General features: G+C 37.2%; 2 protein-coding genes and 1 pseudogene across 5 annotated transcripts in view; 1 reads left to right on the forward strand and 2 right to left on the reverse strand.

Annotated features, from left to right (window-relative positions):
• LOC121513254 (NLR family CARD domain-containing protein 3-like) overlaps positions 1-21,609 on the reverse strand; it is a 945,231-nt gene that overhangs the window by 14,474 nt on the left and 909,148 nt on the right. The gene's annotated exons all lie outside the window — the stretch shown is intronic.
• On the reverse strand, positions 1,733-5,556 carry LOC121513266 (annotated as a pseudogene).
• Positions 5,548-12,913, forward strand: LOC121513265 (interferon-stimulated 20 kDa exonuclease-like 2). The gene is made up of 3 exons (XM_041792883.1): positions 5,548-10,292; positions 11,578-11,778; positions 11,965-12,913. The coding sequence occupies exons 1-3, from the start codon at positions 9,720-9,722 to the stop codon at positions 12,076-12,078; spliced, it is 888 nt and encodes a 295-aa protein (XP_041648817.1). The 5' UTR covers positions 5,548-9,719; the 3' UTR covers positions 12,079-12,913.

The following is a 21,609-nucleotide window of genomic DNA, read 5'->3' on the forward strand; positions in this document are numbered from 1 at the left end:
AGTTAGCATCTATCATTAGCTGCTGTATTAAATTACATGTATTTATGTACTGACATGACACTGTCATAATAATCTTTCATTCACACGAAGGAGACTTTATGAACATTATGAATGTTGTCATTAAATGAGCATATGTTTGGTGCATGTCTTCCTTCATTTTCTCTCCCCTTATTTCCTGTCTCTCTGCAGCTGTCCTATCAAAATGAAGGAAAATAACCCCAAAAAGATAACCTTTAAAAAAAACATTCACTGCAAAAACTCTGTAAATTGTCTCATTACACTGACTATAAGCCACAGTCATATGAAAAAGTCAAAATAAATGTTTTATTTTATGATACTGAAAACAAAATAAGACTTGAATTGGCCAACTATTAAAAAATGATAACAGTCCCAATGGCACTTGCAGGATTATGATTTGTTTTTTAAATTTTTTTAAACAATCTGAAACTCGCAAGTTTATATAGACTTTTAATTTTTATTCTGTTTTCATTTCATTTTCATTTTATTTCATTTTCAATATGATTTATTTTTACCTTTTGATTTAATTCAAAATGTTTGAATTTATTAATCAACTTAATTTTAGTTTCTTTAATTTTATTTTCAATTTCATGTAATTGAACTTAATGTATTTATCTTAATTTATTTTTAATTGTTTGTAATTTTTGATTTTTAAAATTTAGTTCTTTTTTATTTCTAGTAGATTTCATTGCCTGAAAGTGTTTCTGTAACACTTCTGAATGCATCACTAATTCCACTAAAAAAAAAATCAGAAATATGCAAGTAAAACAAGGAATAACTATCATTTTCACTGCATGAAAAAAGCAGCTTGAAATTGATTTAACTCTGTCTCATTAAATTAATAACTTCAATTTATTTCTGTTTTTTATTTTTTTCTTTACTATTTGTTTTGATTAAAAATATTTAGATTTATTTTTCAACTTCATTTTAGTTTCTTTAATTTTATTTCATTTTTATTTTATTGTAATTCAATTTAATTTATTCATCTTAATTAAATTTTAATTTTTTATACTTATTCAATTTTTTTTTAATTTAATTTTTTTAAATTATTTTCATTAGATTTTATTGGCTGCAAGTGTTTCTTTAAAACTTCTGTATGCATCACAAATTCCACTAAAAAAATTCAGAACTATGAAGGTCAAACAAGGAGTAACTATCATGTTCACTGCAGGGAAAAAGCAGCTTGAAATTGATTTAATTTTTTCTATTTCATTAAATTTCTGTTCTGTTTTTATTTTATTTGGATTTTTGTCATTTTTTAAAATATTTTCCTTCACTTTTTTATTTGATTAAAATACAAATCTAACTATTAACTTCCTATTCATTTATTTTTATTTTTTATATTTATTTGATTTTTAACCATTTAAAATCAACTTATTCGATTTTTTAAATGTATTTTTAATCTGTTTTACTTATTTAATTAATTTATTTTATCTTATTTTTCATTTAGAGGATTTGGTTCATATAATAATCACTGAACAATATTTTGAGCCATGTCCACAGTGTTGAGTTTACCTGCAAATTTGATTGGATTGATTTCACTCTAACACACCAGACTCACAAAACAGCTGATTCTTCTGAAGTTTATGTGCTTTTCAATATGAATCATCAAAATAAACAATTGAACAACTTTAAAAACAGAAATATTGAGAAAAATGTATAAAACATTTTGGCCACCTCATGGCAGATATTACATAAGAAATTCAGGATGGAATAAGATTTGATTCTGTTTATTGCTTTGAGTAACAGAAAAACAGCGCTACATGTGTGCTTTACAGAAAAGGACAGAATAAAATAAATAACATAAAAAAAAAACAATTAAAACAATAGTTTGGGCATGATAGGACCAGAGCATGTCATTAAAACAAAACACGTGACTGTCTCCATGCATGAAGAGGAGAAACGGTGTGACATGTATGATGTCAGCAAAACCTGATGTGTGGACGTTTTGGTTCAGAAAATCCCAAAGATTTAGACCTGAAACACACTCCTGAATCACAGCAGAGCTAAAAATCTAAAATGGTTCCATTCCATGATTTAAATCTTATAAAAATATAGCAGAGCATTTACATTCAGCAAGCAGAACCTTCCCTTTATCATTAAATATTTATAAAAACAGAAACTGAAATAGCAAAATAACCCAAGATTTCCTTTTCTTACAAAAAAGAGCAAGACTTTGGTAATCATGAGTCATGTGGAGGGATTAGAAGAGTTTCACTCGCTATCCTTGAGGCGTCAGAGCAACCAGCACAAAGTTTCGTGGTGAAAAGTTTGGATGGAAGAGAGGAACCAGGTGACTGTCCACACCTGCAGGGAGACAGATAATAGTTAAGCAAGGACAAAAGATATCAGTGCATAGATCTTTCCATAAAAAATGAAATTTTATGGTACGTCTCCTCTCCTTTTTCTACTTTGGCGCGGTCTTAATGGAATTCACTCCGTTAATATTTATCCCTCCTAAAACTTGCTGTGCCCGTGAGTCATGAAGGTCCCAACGTATGTGGAGGATCTCACCGTTCTCCTGCAGGTAGATCATCCTGTCCAGCAGCACCAGTGTCTCCACCACAGGAGCCAGCAGCAGAGACAGGCTGAAGTAGACCACCACCCGGCCCTGCTGCTTCTACATGGCCTCCACACGCTCCGAGTCCAGAGGTAAAGTGGGAGGAAGGCCGACCCCGTACCTGGGAGGGAACATTGATGTAGAAAGAAGAGGACAGTAGCATTATATCTGAAATAATACTTTCAAACTCATTTATCCAGTTCTTTTGATACACAGCTGAAGAGACCAGTCATTTTTTCTTAAATCAGCACTTTTTCATGCACTGAGGCCATTTTTTCACTGTAGATAGAATTATAACACAGGTACAGCTCTCTGTTGGTGATGGACTGTGGTGATTACTTGGCAAGCCACTGAACAGATGAGATGAGATGCTATTTATGCTAAGAGTCATCTAATCCAACAGAAAGGTTAAAGTCTGGTGGAAGGAAGCAAAGTCACACAAAAGTTTCAATGTGCCACGAAGACGAGGAAACAGACACATTTCTCTCAGAATCTTTCAGTAGTGGTATATGGTTATTTAATTAGTTTTATTAATTTGTTTAAAACAATCTGAAACTTGTTTTTAGTTTATTTTGATAATTAATTTTTATTTTTTTAATTTAATTTATTTGTATTTTTATTTCATTTTAATTTTATATTTAATATAATTTATTTTTAATTTTCGATTTGATTAAAATTGTTTAGATTTATTCATCAACTTCATTTTAGTTGCTTTAATTTTATTTCATTTTTGTTGTATTGTAATGAATTTAATGTTTTTATCTTGATTTATTTTGAATTTGTTATACTGATGTGTTTTGTTGTTTGTTTCTTTCTTTTGAGTTTTAGTAGATTTTCATTTCATTTTATTTTCAATATTATTTATTTTTACTTTTTAATTTAATTAAAATGTTTAGATTTATTAATTAACTTAATTTTAGTTTCTTTAATTCATTAATTTTTTTATTGTAATTGAATTAAACGCATTTATCTGGATTTATTTTTAATTTTTCATACTTTCAGATTTTTTACATTTTATTCTTTCTTTTATATTTTTAGTAAATTTCATGTGACATAAGTGTTTCCGTAAAACTCTATGCATCAATAATTCAACTAAAAAAATTAAAGAAATATGCAGGTCAAAAAAGAAGTAAATATCATGTATTTTAAATTTTCCTTACTTTTTGATTTGATTAAAAATGTTTTGATTTATTTATCAACTTAATTTTAGTTTCTTTAATTCTATTTCATTTTTAATTGTATTGTAATTGAATTTAATGTTTTTATCTTAATTTATTTTCAATTTGTTATAATTTTTTTTGTAATTTAGGTCTTTCTTTTATTTTAAGTAGATTTTCATTTGTGCAAGTGTTTCTGTAAAACATCTATATCATCACTAATTCCACTAAAAAAATTCAGAAACATTCAAGTCAAACAAGGAGTAACTATCATGTTCACTGCATGGAAAAAGCAGCTTAAAACTAATGTAATTCTTTCTATCTCATTTAATTAGCAATTTCTCTTTATTTATTTTCATTATTGTATTTTTTTTTTCTTTTTTTAAAATTATTTATTTTTTTGATTGATTTAAAATGTTGGATTTATTTTTCAACTTCATTTTAGTTTCTTTAATTTTATTTCATTTTTATCTCATTGCAATTGATTTGAATGTTTTTAGCTTAATTTATTTTTTAATTTTTTATACTAATTAGATTTTTTTTTATTTAGTTCTAATTAGTTCTTAGTTTAATAATTTAATCTAATTCAGCTAAAAAATTAAAGAAATATGCAGGTCAAACAAGGATTAACTATCTCGTTCACTAAAAATCAGAGTTAAAAACAGAACCAGTATACCTGATACTGGACCAGAATCTTTAATGTAAAATTCAACAAATTGAGTTTGTCCCTGGAAGGCGTAATAAGTTTTCCCACCCCAATTAAAACCAGTGAATGAGTGTGGACTCACTCTGTAAACGGTAACAGGTGAGTCTTCTTGATGGTCTGGATCCCTGCCCTGCGTAGATCCGGCTTCGTGTCCCTGATGAATGTCTCCAGCATGGCTCTGTAACAGTGCGTCTTCAGCAGCTCGCTCTCCTCTCTGAGTCTCCGTCCGTAGTCCTCCACGGCGTGACACGCCCCCTCCCTCGCCTTGTAGGATAGCTGATGACCCGGCAGCCCCCGCACCCAGGAGCTCATCGGGTAACCGAACTCTGACGGAGGCGACTCCTGGCACGGCGTCATCAGTGAAGCGGGCCGTTCCACCAGTCCCGGTGGGTGGGGTTTTCTTTGGTTGTTATCTTCATGTAGCAGCACGCCACTGCCGTGATCCTGCGTACGTGAGGGCAGTTGACGAAGTGGCGAAGGAGGGTGGCGCTAAGGTCACCGCAGGCGTGGAGACCGGTCAGGACAAGATCTGGATATCTTTCTAGGTCGTTAATGTCTTGGTGTTCTCCCTCCTGACTGGCTAACGGCTCACACGGACAGCAGGACTCCTCATCAGAGTTTTCTTTGCTGAACGGCGGTAGTGGCGTCATTTCAAAGTCCAGTGGTTGAGGATTAGACTCAGTGGAGCCCAGACAAGATGGAGTCTGGACCTCGTGATGCTCAGAGCCCTTCAGCTTCTTCTTACTGGGTCCAGATGGAGTTTGGGGACCATTTTTGACACACTCAGCCGTGCTCAGCTGCTTGATGAAGTCCTCCCACGATGCCTTGGGGTTTACCCAACCCGCCACATGGCGAGGAGAGGAGTGTGAAACTGGGACCAGAGAGGGGCAGTTCTAGGGAGGAAAAGGAATGTGGTTATTTTAACAGTTTTATGTCTACAGCAAGAGATAAAAATCAATGAAATATTCAGCTTGCATGATTTCTTGAAAACGTCAAAATATGAGCTAGGATTCATAATGATGACTTAAAAAGTTAAAAATATGACTTAAATTCAAAATTGGGAGTGTATAAGGTCAAAATATGATATCAAAAGTAAAAACTATTAATTCAAAATGCCAAAATGTGAGAAAAAAATTGAAATCATCTGTTTAAAAGTAAAAATATGGGATTGAAAAGCCAAAGTAAGGAGTTGAAAAGGTCAAAATATGACTTAAAATTTAAAATTGTGAATCTGGAAGATACAAATGTGACATAAAGTCTGAATTATAAGTTGAAAAGGTCAAAGTATGAAATGAAAAGTCAAAATCATAAGTTTGAGATCTTTGCTCAAAATTTAAAATCCCACCCCCCCATTCTTGACTTTTTATGAAATCTTTCTTACTTTTATTTACTGAGTTGATGTACCTTAAAAATGGCTAGGTACCTGCTACTAAACAAATACTGTTTTTTCAGCACTATTTAACATAGTCAGTGCAAATGTTTTTATTTTTATTAACCTTTTGGGGTTTACAATGTAAATCATATATCTTAAGTCCAACTTACAGCAATTATTTCCACTACTTTAAAAAAATAACATCAGTTTAAGCAAATATTTTGAGTTAAATAAGAGACATAAAATGTTTGCATGCATGTCCCTCCAGGGCTTCTGTAAAGGGTTGCTTTCTTAACTAAACAGATTTTGAGTGGTTAAAATTTTGAGGGGATTTGGGTTAAATTTTCTCCATAGGGAGGTGGTGTTCAGTGCTGAGGTTGGACCAGTTGAGAACCAAAGATTTGAAACATAAAACAAACTTTTGATAAGAAAAAGTGTTGCACTTTGTTGTTAGATTTAAAAAAAGTTGAACAAACCTTTTTCTGCCTGTCTTTCTCTAAGGCCCATAGGAGCTGTCCGTCAAACCTGGACGCCATGGTAACCAAAGTGTGATCTGCTTCAATGGCTGTCACAGACAGCCCAAGCCCGAAGGATAGAAAGCGTGTGAGATGACCCTGCACAGAGCAAAGAGTGTCTTTTCATACACTTCCTCCATGAGAGTCTTCCCTGGTTACAGTCATAATATTGATGATACCTGTCCTGAGCCCACATCCACCACCCTGCTGCAGGTCTGATCACAAAGGTGTTTAACCAGCTGTGGATCAAACTGAAGAAACAGATCAAAAACCCTGTTAAAGATGAGTATACGTTGTTAATTATATTAGGATGTGAAATATTCCTGTACCGTGCCCAGTTTACAGATCTCGTGCAGCTTCTTGGGTTTGACGTGTTTCCTGAATATGTGACCCAGCAGAGAGCTCTGACTTTGATTCTCCTGAAACTCCTCAGAGCCGGTCGCTCTGCCTCTCTCCTCTCTGCACTCTCTGGGAAACGCAAGAGCATGAGCTGTGGCACGAAACGCCAGGAGTGACAGAGGCTACACGCAGGGATACCTGATGAGATAAAGTGTCAGGGGTTTTATTTAGATCACACAGAAGTCAGAATGTGATCATTTTCTTATGTTAGTATATTGCATGTTTGAAGAACAAAGTTTGATTGAAAGACCAAACCCTCTAGCTTTAAGCATCTTTACACTACTATCCCGGGTTAACAAGGCTTTACATCTGTTCTGAGCATTCGATTATTCGGACAAGCTAAATGTCTACAAGAAGTGGTTGGATATTCGACAGCTCAGATTAAAGACTGTCCCACAAACTGACATGATCTGCTGTATCCCACAAGTAAAGAAAAGCTTAAGGACCTCAAATGTATATAGATGGTCTGATAATGACCCAGTAGTACCTCCTGTTGTCTCCATTGTTAGCATCCAGTAGCAGATCTGCAACCTGTGGATATGTCAGGTCTTGTAGCACCAACTGCCGTGAGTCTGGTGTGCCGGAGATCTTGAGTGAAGAACTCCTGATGGAGAACAGTAAACCTGCAGTTTTTAAGGGAATCACAACTGGATGGATTATGAGTACCAATATCAAACTGTACACAATGAACAAGAGGATTCAGTGGCTCTAAATCAGTAGTGCAGTTAACTGCTAGGGTTGTATTGCAATAGGGCTGAACGATTTTGGAAAAACAATCTAATTGTGATTTTTTCCCCCAATATTGCAATTGTGTTTTGATATGCGATTATTCCTTAACTTTCTTAAATTCCTAAACAGTGAACAATTCCTTTAAAGTGTCTAACTCTGATGATTTTGACTTGTATGGCAAATCGGGTCTGAATGATTACATTGAAAGGTTTTTGTCATTCTTATATTAAATGAATAAGTAAAAAAATCAAGAAGGCAGGATGTTTTAGACTATTCTGAAAAAAGCACCTGAATGATTGCATATGTCATGCATAACATCTCTGCTGCAAAAAAGTTTAAAAACTGGTATTGTGACACAAATTTAGGTCAAAGAGATATTGCACCTTTTGTGATTTGAAAATTGCAGCAGGCCATATTGCGATCCAATCTAATTTTCAATTAATTGCCCAGCCCTATATTGAAAATAGTTCAAAAATCGGTTAGCTAAACTAGGGATATAATAGTTCAAGGTCAAATAAACATCTGAGATACAGTATGCAAAGAGAAATGTCATTCTATTATATGATTTTTATTTTGGAGACAAGGATATAATAACAATATATTAGTAATTATTGATATTATTTATATTATTGTGATGCCCAATAGTATGAAACAGGCTGTGAAAAATACATTTCTTTTACCAAATTGTGTCTAAGAGGGAGATGAATCATCTCATGTTAAATTTGACACCTATTTTATACTGAGTTTAAGACTGAAATGCCTTCTAGTTTTAGTCACTTTAGTCATATCTTCCCTATATATATAGTGCATTCAGAATAGAGCTGGGCAATTAATGGAAAATTAGATTAATTTTTTTTGGAAGCAGAGATGTTATGCACAACATATTACGCAACCATTCAAGACCCATTTTCTCAAATAATCTACAAAAAAATCCTACTTTCTTCATTTTTGTACAGTGTTCTGATTAAATATGAGGACATAAAAATTCCCTTTATTTGTGTAACATTTACTACACAAATGATTAAATAAAGATATGCGTTTCTTTGATAAGAGTGGTTATTATTTAGGTCAAATATAAAATATGGTTTTCACAGCTTAACTATACAATGGACCATGGTTTTGCTGACCTCCATGGCCCCCCAGTTTGGCTGGGTCCTGGAGACCTCCCCATTTATCCCCCTTATGGACAGCCTTGTCTGCACTATTCTTGAATATGAATGGCTGTTCTGCTACCTTCAGGTACAGTGGGGGTCCCCGGTCTCTAGCACCTTTATTCTGGGGGTCACGAGCTGAAAAGGTTGAGAGCTCCTGTGATAGACAAGAGTTAGAGGTTCACAATTTTATCGGCCTGATATCAGCAGGTATTAGCTAAAAAAGGCAATTATCGGAATTAGTAGATCTACAAATTTCTGCTGATATTTACATCCGATATTTTTACCATGAATATCAGTGTAGACTGTAAAATTGAGCCATATGATAATAAATTAGTGGAGTTTTAGGTTGGACTAACAGACCTGTGTAAGTTTAGATCTTTTTCTTAATTCATCCTCATTCTTTAAACTTTAAATTGCCTTTTAAGAAAAATAGATTATTCTTTCCTCTCAAACCTTAAATTGTGTTCAAAGAACTGAATTTTTAGTTATGTAAATCATATTTAAATATCAGTTTTGATATTTGTATAGGCTAAAATGAATCTGTAAATATCGGCATATCAGTTTTTGGCAATAATCCAACATTGTGCATCCCTAACAAGACCTGATGCATTGAAGTAGTCAAATTCTTACATCAGCTGCAGCTCTGTACCCATTTAGATAAGAATTAATGCATTTGTCGTTCGAATATAGGAAAGTTTGACAGCATTGTGTTTCTCCTGCAGGATGATACATCTTTACTGGTGTCAGTCAATACAAACTAGACTCAAAGGGTAAAGAACTACAGAGGAGATCGCTGCATGATTGTGACACACCGAGGACTTCTTTAGACACTTTGGACTTGTTTTAACTGGAGCCATGTCGGACATTGGAATAAATATGCACATAGAGGTGACAGTTTCAGACAGTCATGGAATGAGGAGAACTGAGAGAAATATCAGATTTCCTGGGCAGAAAAACTCCGGGAGGTGCAAACAAAACAGCAAAACTGCTGGAAAAAATACAAACAGGAGCAAGTTCAGCGTCACAATGGAGCACCTGCAGAGCATCCTTCAGTTCCTGCTTCCAGAACAAAGACATTTGATACTTCAGCTCCAGCTCCTGCAAGGGACATGGCCAGTGCTCCATCTCTTACCTGTAAGCCTCCAACGCCACAACAAAGCAAAGATACATCTGCTATACAGAGCAAAGACACTGCTACATTGTGCAAACCTGAGCCTTCTATGTCAACACACAGCAAAGGCACACCTCCACCAATCAGAGACGACAGCTGTTTACCCCATAGCCTCATGCATCCAGCATCGACAGCCAGCACCATTGCCTACACTGACCATGTAGACTACAGCGACCACCACAAAAAGTCAGAAGAACATAAGAGCAAACATTCAGAACCCCTCACCACAGTCTCGTCTATGTATAGCAGCCACAGAAAGCATAAAAAAAAGACATCAGCCACTCTGTGCCCCTCAAAGTACGTGGCTATTGACTGTGAGATGGTTGGCGCCGGCCCAGAGGGCAGTATCAGCCTACTGGCTCGCTGCAGCGTGGTGAACTACGACGGAGACATACTCTATGATGAATTCATCAAACCCACCATGCCTGTCACAGACTATCGCACAAGATGGAGTGGCGTCAGGGAAAAAGACCTCAGACATGCTACAAATTTCTCTGAGGCCAAGAACAAGGTAAGGTTTGAGCCACGGGTGTCGAACTCAAGGCTCGGGGGCCAAATCCAGCCCGTGGAATGATTGTATCCGGCCTGCAAGATCATATCATATTTGCAGATTTCCTCAGTATAATAATGTAAACTTCAACATGATTATTCAAAAATATCCTTGTTAAACCATAAAATCTGAAAAAGTAAAGAGTAAAAAAGATTTCATAAAAAGTCAAGAATGTGGGAAAGAAATAAACTTGTGTTTTGTTTCATATTTTCAATTTTGCACCTCAAGATTACAACTCAAACTTATGATTTTGACTTTTCATTTCATACTTTGACTTTTTCAACTCATAATTTGGACTTTATGTCACATTTTTATCTTTCAGATTCACAATTTTAAATTTTAAGTCATATTTTGACCTTTTCAACTCCTTACTTTGGCTTTTTAATCCCATATTTTAACATTTAAAAACATGATTTTAATTTTTCTTCTTATGTTTTGACATTTTAAATGAATAATTTTTACTTTTTATATCATATTTTGACTTTTTACACTCCCAATTTTGAATTTAAGTCATATTTTTAACTTTTTAAGTCATCATTTTGAATTCTAGTTCATATTTTGACACTAATTTTTGGCTTTTCAATCCCACATTTGAACCATCAGACTCACAATATAAAATTTTAAGTAATATTTTGACTCTTTAAACTCATAATTTCAAAATTGATGTCATATTTTCACCTTTCAAACATATGATTTCAACTTTCTCCTCGTATATTTGCTCTTAAATTTTTTTTTTCTGTTTTTAATATCGTGTTCTGATATTTGAACAAATAAATTGGAATTTTTATCTCAGATTTGAGCCTTTAAACTTAACATTTTAACTTTTTTGAATTTCCAAATGACTTCTCATCAGTGCTGGGTTTTTATATTTTATCACCGGGGAAAATGAGGTTGACAGTTTATGGTTAAATATTGGCCCCATCTAGCTGTCAGGTTAGACCTGAATCCTGAATCCGGCCCCTGTTGTGATTGAGTTTGACACCCCTGGGTTTACATAAACCCCTTTAGGGCCTGTGTTCATAGCTGCTGTTTTATTGGGCTGGCAGTGCTAATCTTCAGTACAAAACAAATGTATTCAGAGCAAAAATCTGTGGCTGTGAACATTAAAACATTAGATGAACTATTCGTCACTCAGTCTCAGCAGGATTCATGTCTGCTTGTTTATGTCTCATCACTGTCTACATTTCTCACTCTGTACAGTCCACACTGAGAAAGTTTAATGAGTGAGGTTCTCGTCTGTCGTCAGATACTGAGGCTAATAACGGGGAAGGTGCTGGTCGGCCACGCTCTCCACAATGACTTCAAGGCTCTGAGTTACATCCATCCCGCTCACATGACCAGAGACACGTCTCAAATCCCGCTGCTCAACAAGAAGGCCGGCTTCTCTGACAGCCAGTGCGCCTCGCTGAAAAGACTCACCAAGGCCATCTTCAACAAGGACATCCAGGTAGGAGAAAATTAGCCTCCATTCATAGAACATCCAAGTCCACTCCAGAAATCCACTTTCTGGAAGGAAGCTAAAAGTCAAAGATAGATGTAAACTGCAGCTTTGAGAAACCTGAAGATTGTGTCCAGCTAAAGTGTTGAAGTGGTGATTTAAAGAGTCTAAACCTGTCCTCTCTGTTGTCCTCAGACTGGCAGGAGGGGCCACTGTTCTGTGGAGGACGCCAGAGCCGCGATGGAGCTGTACAAGGTGGTGGAGGTGGAGTGGGAGAATGAGCTGAACAGCAAATCCCAGGCCAGTTAGTGCCAACATGGACATAAATGAAGCATTAATTGACTTCTGGTGCTGTTGGTTTGTGGTTTGGACCAGTTTGGACTCTCTGGTTACAAAATCCAAAACATTTTTTGTGTTGTTTCATGTGATTGAAGATGTGACAGAAAACTGAAGCTGCTCCTTCAGTGTCCTGGATAAACCTCAACAAGCTGCCTGAACTTTACAGGAAAAAACATATAACAGCTCTGCTCTGACCTTCGCTTTAAACAGTACAGTCTTCCTCAGGGTTAGCAGGGGTTCTAAAAGGTGCTGCTGCCACCAGGGGGCAGTCATGTATTCATTCCAACAACAAAGTCACATCAGGAGTCTGTTACTTTGATTTGACACATGAAGAAGAACTTAAAGGTTTATTTTAGCTGTCACCAACAATCATTCTCATGTCACCGTCCTTTATTTTTTTATCATCTTTCTCTTCAAGTGTGAAAATATTCAAAGCCTCAAACTTTGCAAAAGGTTGCAAAGTTTTATTCCTTCATTTAATTCTGATTAGTAAAACATTAGTGTGATTTTGTTTCTCTTCTGTGGTACTCTGCAAGAAACTTTAAAGATGTTTTAAATCTAAATGTTATTCCTGCATTTGACTGTAAAGGAGAGGGATGATTTTCAGACCAAGAGCCTTAAAGTTCAACTTAAAGACAGTATTTTTAAACTTACATTCACTGCTTTTCAAAATGTGACTTTATGTAAATACATGCACGTGAAAACCACTCTAGTGTTTGTGCCTAAATGTAAATGATTATTCATGTAGCCAGTAACTGAAATTTCAATATGGACTGCAAACCAATAAATTTTGCTTGGGTAATAATGTGATATCCTCACGAATGCATTTTTAGTTTCTCCCACTTATTTGGGATCAGAAGGACCTGATGATTTTTGAAGGTCAGCCTTGTCTTTGAACAGGAAGGAGTTCTTACCAAAAATGGTGTCCTGAAGGTCCTGTTTCTGCAGAAAATCCAGCACTGGATAGTTTTAGAGCAGATTTTTTTTTTTTTTTGGCTGTATGTTGGTCACTTTATAGGGGAGTCATTTTTTTTATTTCTTGAAAATGCTCTGTTGCAAAATCCACACAATTTCCCTTAAATTTTAAAGAAATACTGACATTTCTGTTAAAAAATCGTAAACATATCATATGGTACCCCATAAAAAGCATCCTAAAATTTCTTCAATTATTCCCCCAAAAGTTTTAAGTCAAGGGGTTTCATAGTGTGAGAGAGTGAGCCTCCCTTAAGAGAAAATCATTTATACTGTGGACCCCCACCTCATAGAAAATAAGATTGTAAAACTAAAAAATAGTATTTTCAAACATTTATTTTTCATTTTAGGCATTTTTTTAATTTATATTTTCCAGATTTGGTCAGCATGTGTCTTCAAACATCCACCCTTCCCAGGCAAACTTAGTCAGTTTCATTGATTCACTAATTGCCAGTACTACCTGATTATTTTGCTCTAATTTAGTGGGATCCATGAGTTTGCCTGCCCTTGCAGAGGCTATCTTAAAGGGATACTTCAACATTTTGGCAAATTCGCCCATTGCCATAATTCCTGTAGTCTTAGTAATAGGTCCGTTTCCTTTAGTTACCGATGCAAGCTGTTTCTAGATCTGGGGGGACCGATATACCAGCTGCACAGCTAACGCTATAGAAGCAGACGGAATTTTTGCTTTCCCTCATCAAACTCATCAAATACACAATCCAACAACTCCAAAATGCTGTCGTGGACAAGTTGTGACCTGCACATTCACCACATGGTTCCAGTACCTACATGGTTGGCCGAATCATGCTGAAATTCGCTGGTTGTTTCCAAGGAGTTGACATCATACGTATGTAAGGGAAAAAATTTTAGGTGAAAAGGCGTGGCCCTGGTGATTTTTTGTTTGCCGTGAAACAGGAAGTAGAACTTTCAAGGGGTTGTGAAAAGTATAACGCAATAAAACTTGGTGGAAAAATTTTCTTAGGCATGTTGAAATTATTGATGGGCTGTTTGTTGGTAGGTGTGGCCTATTGGCTCAATGACGCCCCCTACAAATTTTCAAAAATTCAGCCCACCCAGCTGGTTCAACCTGGGCCTATGAAATGCGGTGTGCATATAGGTCATCATCAGACCTATGAAAACGCCATTTGGACCAATGTCCAAATCTCAACAGGAAGTCCACTACATTCATTGGATGAAACAGGAAGTAGAATTCTCAGGGGCTTGTGATATGTGTAGAGCAACAAAACTTGGTGAAAATATTCTCATGGGCATGCCAAGATAACTGATGTCATGTTTGTTGGTGGGTGTGTCCTATTGGCTAAATGGCACCCCCTACAAAATTTCAAACATTCAGCCCCCTCAGCTGGTTCAACCCAGGCTTATCAAACGTGGTGTGCACGTAGGTCATAGTCAGAGCTACAAAAAAGCCTCTTGGACCCGTATCGTAAATCAAACTGGAAGTCGGGCATTTTGGTTTTTACAATTTGCTTTTTGTAAATTTAGGGGTCGGATTTGAACGAACTTGTCCGAGGGATTTTATCTGACTGACTCCAGAATTTTTGTCCTCAAACTACACAAGATTGAGACCCAAAGTCGTACACCGCGTGAGTTTTCACCATACGGTGGTGACGTTACGGGTGCCCAAACTTGTCTGCGTTTTTGCTCTATTTTTCGCAGTGAAATTACACCATTATTACCTTATAACTTTTTAGTGCTTATGTCAATCATCACCAACCTTTACAAGGATAACTGCACATTGGTCTTGAATACAACCATGCATCAATATCATCTTTTCCCCACAGCGCCCCCTTCTGCCAGGTGAACATTTACACCATTTTTTTTCATGTCTGTTTTATGGGTTGCCACATAAAAATTCACCAAAAATGCATCCTTCATCCTAGGCCTCTGATTGTCTCTCTGCATATGGATCACCATGACAGCTACAAAAAACAGAATTTGGACACATGCCAAAATCCCAACAGGAAGTTACAATGTTACAATGTTACAATGTCATTTAGCAAACGCTTTTATCCAAAGTGACGTACATTCAAGACCAAGAACAACACAAGCAAGATCTAGATGAGGAGAAACAACATCAGTAAGTACCACAAAAGTGCTTCAGGTCAAATTGGACACAGGTGCTGCCATGCAGTGTTTAAGGCAATGCACCTAAAGTACACATTTTTTGTTGTCGTTGTTTTTTTGTTTGTTTGTTTTTTGTTTTATGTTTTTTGTTTTGTTTTTATAAACACCAACAAGTAATCTCAGCAAAATGTGAGATTTCTCACACAAGAGCTAGGCAAAAATTCAGAAGTAGAGTAGGAAAGTGCAAGCCAACTGTAGTTGGGAGACTCCTTCAACCACTGGGGACAGTTTTTCTCTTCCATCCACGTCCAGGGAGATTAGCCACAGCTCCATGGGTTATAAACTTCTTGATTATATTACGCACAGTGGACAAAGGAATTTCTAGATCTCTAGAGATGGTCTTGTAACCTTGAGATTGTTCATATTTTTCCACAATTTTGCTTCTCAAGTCCTCAGACAGTTCTTGGCTCCTCTTTCTTTTCTCCATACTTGGTGTGACACACACAGGCACACAACACAAAGGTTGAGTCAACTTTTAGACATTCTAACTGGCTTCAGGTGTGATTTCTAGATAGCCAGCACCTGTTACTGCCACAGGTGAGTTTAAATGAGCATCACATGCTGGAAATAAAATGATTTACCCACAGTTTTAAAAGGTGCCAACAGTTTTGTCCAGCCCATTTTTTAAGTTTTGTGTAAAATTATGTCAATGTTGTCTTTTTTCTTCGATTTTTTTCTATTGCTGTAATGCACATAAAGGCAATAAACATGTGTATGCCAAAAACATTTGTAACTGCAGCAATTTCTGGGAGAAATGGTGTATTTTCTGGAAAAATTCCAGGGGTGCCAACATTTTCGTCCATGACTGTATGAGAGAGAATAATGCCTGTGCCACCTCCTCAGCCAGAGAGCGAGGTGTATGAGGGAACACTGCATCAGCTGAAAGGGCGGTTGGTGTTACAGTGTTTTCAGGACAGACCCAAGTTTCTGTCAGGGCTGAACGTGAATGTCAGACAGTTTAGTGAGAGAGGAAGTCCACTCGCTCTGGCCCAATTTCACAATAAGGCTATTTTTTGGACAATTACTCACTGAAAACTGATGTAACTCTGGGGGATATCATTCTATGGTATTCTAATCGTTGTGGCAACCCTGCAGTATCACATTAAACATGCCCCCATGAAAACAGCTGATCATGGCAACCTCTGCTGCCAACAGGAAGTGATGCCAATGGGTCATTACTGCATTTGTCGTAATGACGCTGAAATAGGGTTCGCCCTGCTGTCTTTGCCATGTTGCAGCACACTGCACAACTTCCACGACACCCCACTGTTGCCACACACGGGCGGTTCCGTCACATCCCCGGCGTGCAGCTGCGGGGCCCTCCAGTGCTGCTTGCAGCCCTAGTTTCAATGTTAATGTTCAAATATGGTAAAATCTATGCACTCACATTTAAAGTTAACATCACAGACCTATTTTCAGACAGCGTATGTTTAAGTAGGCAGAGTAATTCAACCATTTCTGCAACATAACTTCACTAGCTTGCTCTCTCCCTAACCCAAACAGCCTCTTGTGGCCTGGATCACAGGTTTTTGCTTGAGTTGTGTATTTTTTATCTTTGTCAGCCTTCCCGTGCATATCTCTTCTCCTCCTCAGGTCATGCAGGGGTTGGCGTGGTTTGGCTCCACAGTCCTGCTCAAATTCATGCTGTCCCCTGTGCTCTGTGCCTCAGATGATCTAAGATATGCTAACACTACTCTGTTAAAGCCACACATGGAGAGAAAATGCATGTGTTAAGTTTAAAATGAATGATTTTTTTAAACCTACTCTTGTGCTTTGAAGTCAGAACATGGAGGAGTCAGGCAAAGGCAAGTAGTGTGTTCAGCATGTCTGTTTAATGTCTTTAACAGACTCACATCAGCACACTGATCAAGTCGAAGTTCAGCAGCTACAAGGATTTCCACACTCTAATGTACACGTGTGCTGCAGAGTTGGACTTCATTGAGTTAGAGGTGAGGTCTCCTGTTTTTTGTATGTAAACTGGTCTCTTAAGTAGAGATGGGGATTTCAGTAGTTTGCTGTTGAAACAGGGTCTTCATTATCTGATAGCTTTGTCTCACTCCTCAGCTCATGCATCTCTCTCTCTCTCTCTCTCTCTCTCTCAGACCCCTGTACGCTACATTAAAACACTACTGCTGCCCATCAACGTGATGGCGGTTGCTTTAATTGCTTGGAGGGTAAATGTTTTTTTAGCTTTGAGGCTAAACCTTAGAAATGTTTTTGTCCTATGCTGTGAAACATTAACCTTGCAAAGCAGATGGATACGCCCGTTTCGGTGTTTCTCCCTGGCGTATCCATCTTGCAAAGCTCCCGTCTGAACCATTTGGGCCCGGTTAGAAAGTGACAGGACCAATCAGCGACCACTGGCAGTACTTCCAGGTAAAAAAGCAGTAGCAAGAGCTGGTGCAGTTATGGAGGAAGAGATAGGCGTGGATGCTGCTAAAGCACCTGTTCTATCAGGACTTGACAACATTTCTTCATTAAAAGAAGAACAGAGAACAGCAGTGAGTTGTTTTCTTTTCAATAACGACAAAAGTCGAGTACTTACATGTCTATAGTCGCCATGTTTCGCGTTATTCCTCAGTAGCTGCAGCCTGATAGCAGCTACATGTTTTGTTGTTCTTATTAGCCCGTAGAGATGTGATAGACAGAACGTTCATCCAATCACACTCTAAGTTTTATTCAAATCCTCTGCCTTTTCTCAAACGTTTCCTATTGAAGCTTTCCCAGATGGATGTTAAAACACATCCATCTGGCGTGTCAGGTTAATCCCTTCTTAGGTAGTTTTAAATTCACAGAACCAATTTGAATCGTTAAATTTGCCATAGTTTAAAGACCTGCATGAGATATCCATCCACATCAGAATAACCAGGACGTTGTTTTAAGGTCACGATACAGTTTATTAATTATGTACAATTTGTCTGTCACTAAAGTGAAGTGATCATTTTGAAGTCTGTGTTCTTTCATCATGGGATAGAGTACTGTTAGGGCCTCTGATAAGGCAAAGTCAGAGTTGTTTAGGTGAATCCTGTTTTTGTTTGGACCCTCTCTCACCCTGATTCTGCCACACCTCAGGAGTCTGCAGCAGCTGAGACTGATCTGGCTCATCTGAGCTTACAAAAGACACCCAAGATAGAGCTTCAGTCTCTCTCCCTCCACTCCTGACCCATGATGTGTGTTGACCTAAATGTTGTAAGCTTGCTCCTGTTTGCATCTGATTAAACCAAACAATTTTAGTTAAAGACAGAGGAAGGGGAGGGGAATCTCTGCCATTTTTGTTAGGTTTTTGGTTTTCTCCTGTTTTGTGGTCAGTTAGGTAGTTTAGAATTGTGTTTTAATTTTGGTACAGATAGTCTAGGTTGGTTCTTTTGTAGTTAGATTTGGGGTTTTTGTTTGTTATTTTGGCCTTTGAGTTCCCCGAAGTCAATACTTCCATTTTCGGTTTTCATTAGTCAATTCTTTGTAAGCAAACTTTTTCCTTTGTTCACCTCTTGGTCAATTAAGGGTTAATTTTGTTACCTATTTTCCCTGTAAATAAATATTTGAAACTTTTGTTTCTAGTTGGGAGTTTTTTGTTAGTTACTCTTGTTTGGTTTTATAAACTTATTATGTTACTCCTTTTGGTTACCCCTAGATTACAAAAAGGTCGTAACAAGTACCCTCCTCCTGTTGATGACTTCATGGGGAAACTGGTCATTTACTCCAAACTTTGTACCTTTAAGTTGTTTTCCTCGACTTCCACAAGCTCCTTATGTTTAAAATGCTCAAAATTGGCCACAATGGCTCTTGGTCTGCCTTTCAATACTTTACCTATTCTGTGGACTCAGGAGAAGGTGACATCTTTTACCACTTCACCTGGCAGTTTCAGCTGTTCAGTCATGAAGGTCTTCACAACAGTTTCACTATCAACACTGTCCTCCTCGGCAATTCCTGAGAAAACCAAGTTGTTCCTCATACAACAACAGTGTTGATCAAGCAGGGTTTCTGACGGCGCTTGTTCTCCTTCTCAAGCATGTTCACCATGCTCTCCATATCCTGCACAGATTTCTTGAGGTTCCTGTTGTCACTCAGTAGTTCATCAATTTGCCACTGACTGTATTCAAGGCTAGCTTTAAGTTGATTCAAGTCTTTCATTATAACCTCCAACACATTCAGTTTAGCAAGTCTATCAATAATTGACTTCAGGAGCCTGGTCTCAACCTCCATGACCCCATCAGCTTCATCCTCATCACTTACTTCTTCAGATCATGGTCTTTTAGGAGCTGATTTGGTGGCATCAGCTGCAACAGCTTGCCACTTTAGCTTTTGCTCAGCCTTCTTCCTCTTCTTCTTTCCAGTAAGATTACTTGGTGAGCTTGCTTGTGGCATTTCCATCTGGGCAAGTTATCTCTCCTCAGTAAATTGCTCGAGGGATTCTATTGTTTCAGTTGAATCCAGCTTGTCACAGCAAGGAGTATTCACAGGTCTTGTTCAGGAACAGGCCCGACCAGGCCTCACCACACACCATCAGCCCAGGCCTCATGCAATCATCAAAAATCTAACAAATATTATTTTTTTAAGATTTATTTTTGGCCTTTTTTGCCTTTATAAGATAGGACAGTGGATAGAGTTGGAAATAGGGAGGAGAGACATGCAGGAAATGGTGCCACGGGCCGGATTTGAACCCAGGTTGCCTATGTAAATGGCGTGTGCCTTAACCACTCGACTACCGGCGTGCCTAACTAAAATATTATTAACTAAAGAAATAATATTAACTAAAAAAATCCTGAAAATATTCACCAAAATACAAAACAATCCAGAGACCTCCACAGAGTCCTGCCAATGCCAGCGGTAAGCCTGTCTCCTTGTGGTCTATGGTATTTTAGATCAGGATAGATCTCACTGGTAATGCCTACAAATGTCCTGCATTTTAAAATTCAAATACTAATAAAATAATATGTTAACCAGAAAAAATACTGATCTAATTTTTCTTTATTTGGAAGTTCGGCCCCCAGAGACTCTGCCAAGACTAAGGGTGCTTCTCATCACAAAGTTTTATCCATCCTCGCCTCCTCTCTCCTCGACTGACCTGGACATCGTTCTCCCTCCGCCATGATGAAGGATCTTCCAATTCCTTAAATGCTCCTGGAGGAGCTCAGACCGAGGAAACACCAGTCTATCCTCCGCGGAAGTCTTTTTACCAAAGGTGCAACGTGATTGGTTTGGAGGCGCGGCATCTACCAGAAAAGCCACACCTCTGCACGGTTCATGACTGTTTATATTCTTACAGCAAAAAACAAAACAAAAAATAAATATGTTTATGTTTTAACTTTACACAGGATGATATAATCTGACAGAATTTTGGCCTCAGTGAGGCAGAAGTTTGTTTGTTGTTCCTATTTAACTGAAAAAATCAACAAACCCACAGAACTCTGTGGTGGATTCTTGATCAGATTACAGATTATGTGAAAGAGAGTCTCAGTTATCAGCTAATAAAAATGGACCTGCAGGCTCCATAGATGAGGATATTAACAAAGATTAAATGGTTGAGTTTATAAACCAAAAACATTCTACTGATAATCAGATATGTAATGTAAAGAATGCTTTTTTAAATACATTTTATTGCAATTTTTTATTTTCTTTTTTTACCATTTTTGTTATGAGTCATCAAAAACCTTTGTTTCTGAAATTATTTTAAATGTGGGTCTGCTAATGTTTGGGCTGTGAGGGTGAATCAGCTGATCATCAGTAGCTGACGTCGCTCAGACTGACGCTGTGAAGGATTTCTCATTCTCTAAGTTGTGCCTCCTCTCTCCTCCTCTCTCTTCCTTGCATCTCTCTTTCATTTCCTTGCTGGGTGGAGCTAAGATGCGAGGAAAGGACGCGAACAGAGGAAGGAAGGATACAAAATTATGAAATGAGAAAGACCCTCACCCTTGTGCAAATGTACTTGATGACCCCTGGTCTACAGTTTTATGTCTACAAGCACAGAGATGCAATTTTGGCCTTACCTGTACTACTAGTGACACTTTATGCTTTACTCTTCAGGACCAGTCATGCACTAGTAGGCCAAAATTAAGAACCAGGACTTAAAATTCAAGTAGTAGACCTACACAATGGTTGCTAACACCTATTTCAAATAAATGCTCAAACAACTTTCCATACAGTGAGGCTTTGCACTGACAGCTCAAGGTTTGAGAAAAATATTTTGACATTTTAAGGAGTTTGATTTGAATTGGGGGGGGGGTTGCTTCAAAAAATTCTTGAAAATTTGGTAAATTTATTTGTAATTTTTGGGGAATTTGATTTGAATTTCTTTGAAAATTTGTTTAGAAAATTTGAGGTATTTTAGGGAAATTTTTAACATTTATTTGTAAACTTTGGGGTATTTGATTCAAATTTCTGGGA

The sequence above is a fragment of the Cheilinus undulatus genome, linkage group 8 (genome assembly GCF_018320785.1).
Source record: "Cheilinus undulatus linkage group 8, ASM1832078v1, whole genome shotgun sequence".
Classification (NCBI taxonomy): Eukaryota; Metazoa; Chordata; class Actinopteri; order Labriformes; family Labridae; genus Cheilinus; species Cheilinus undulatus.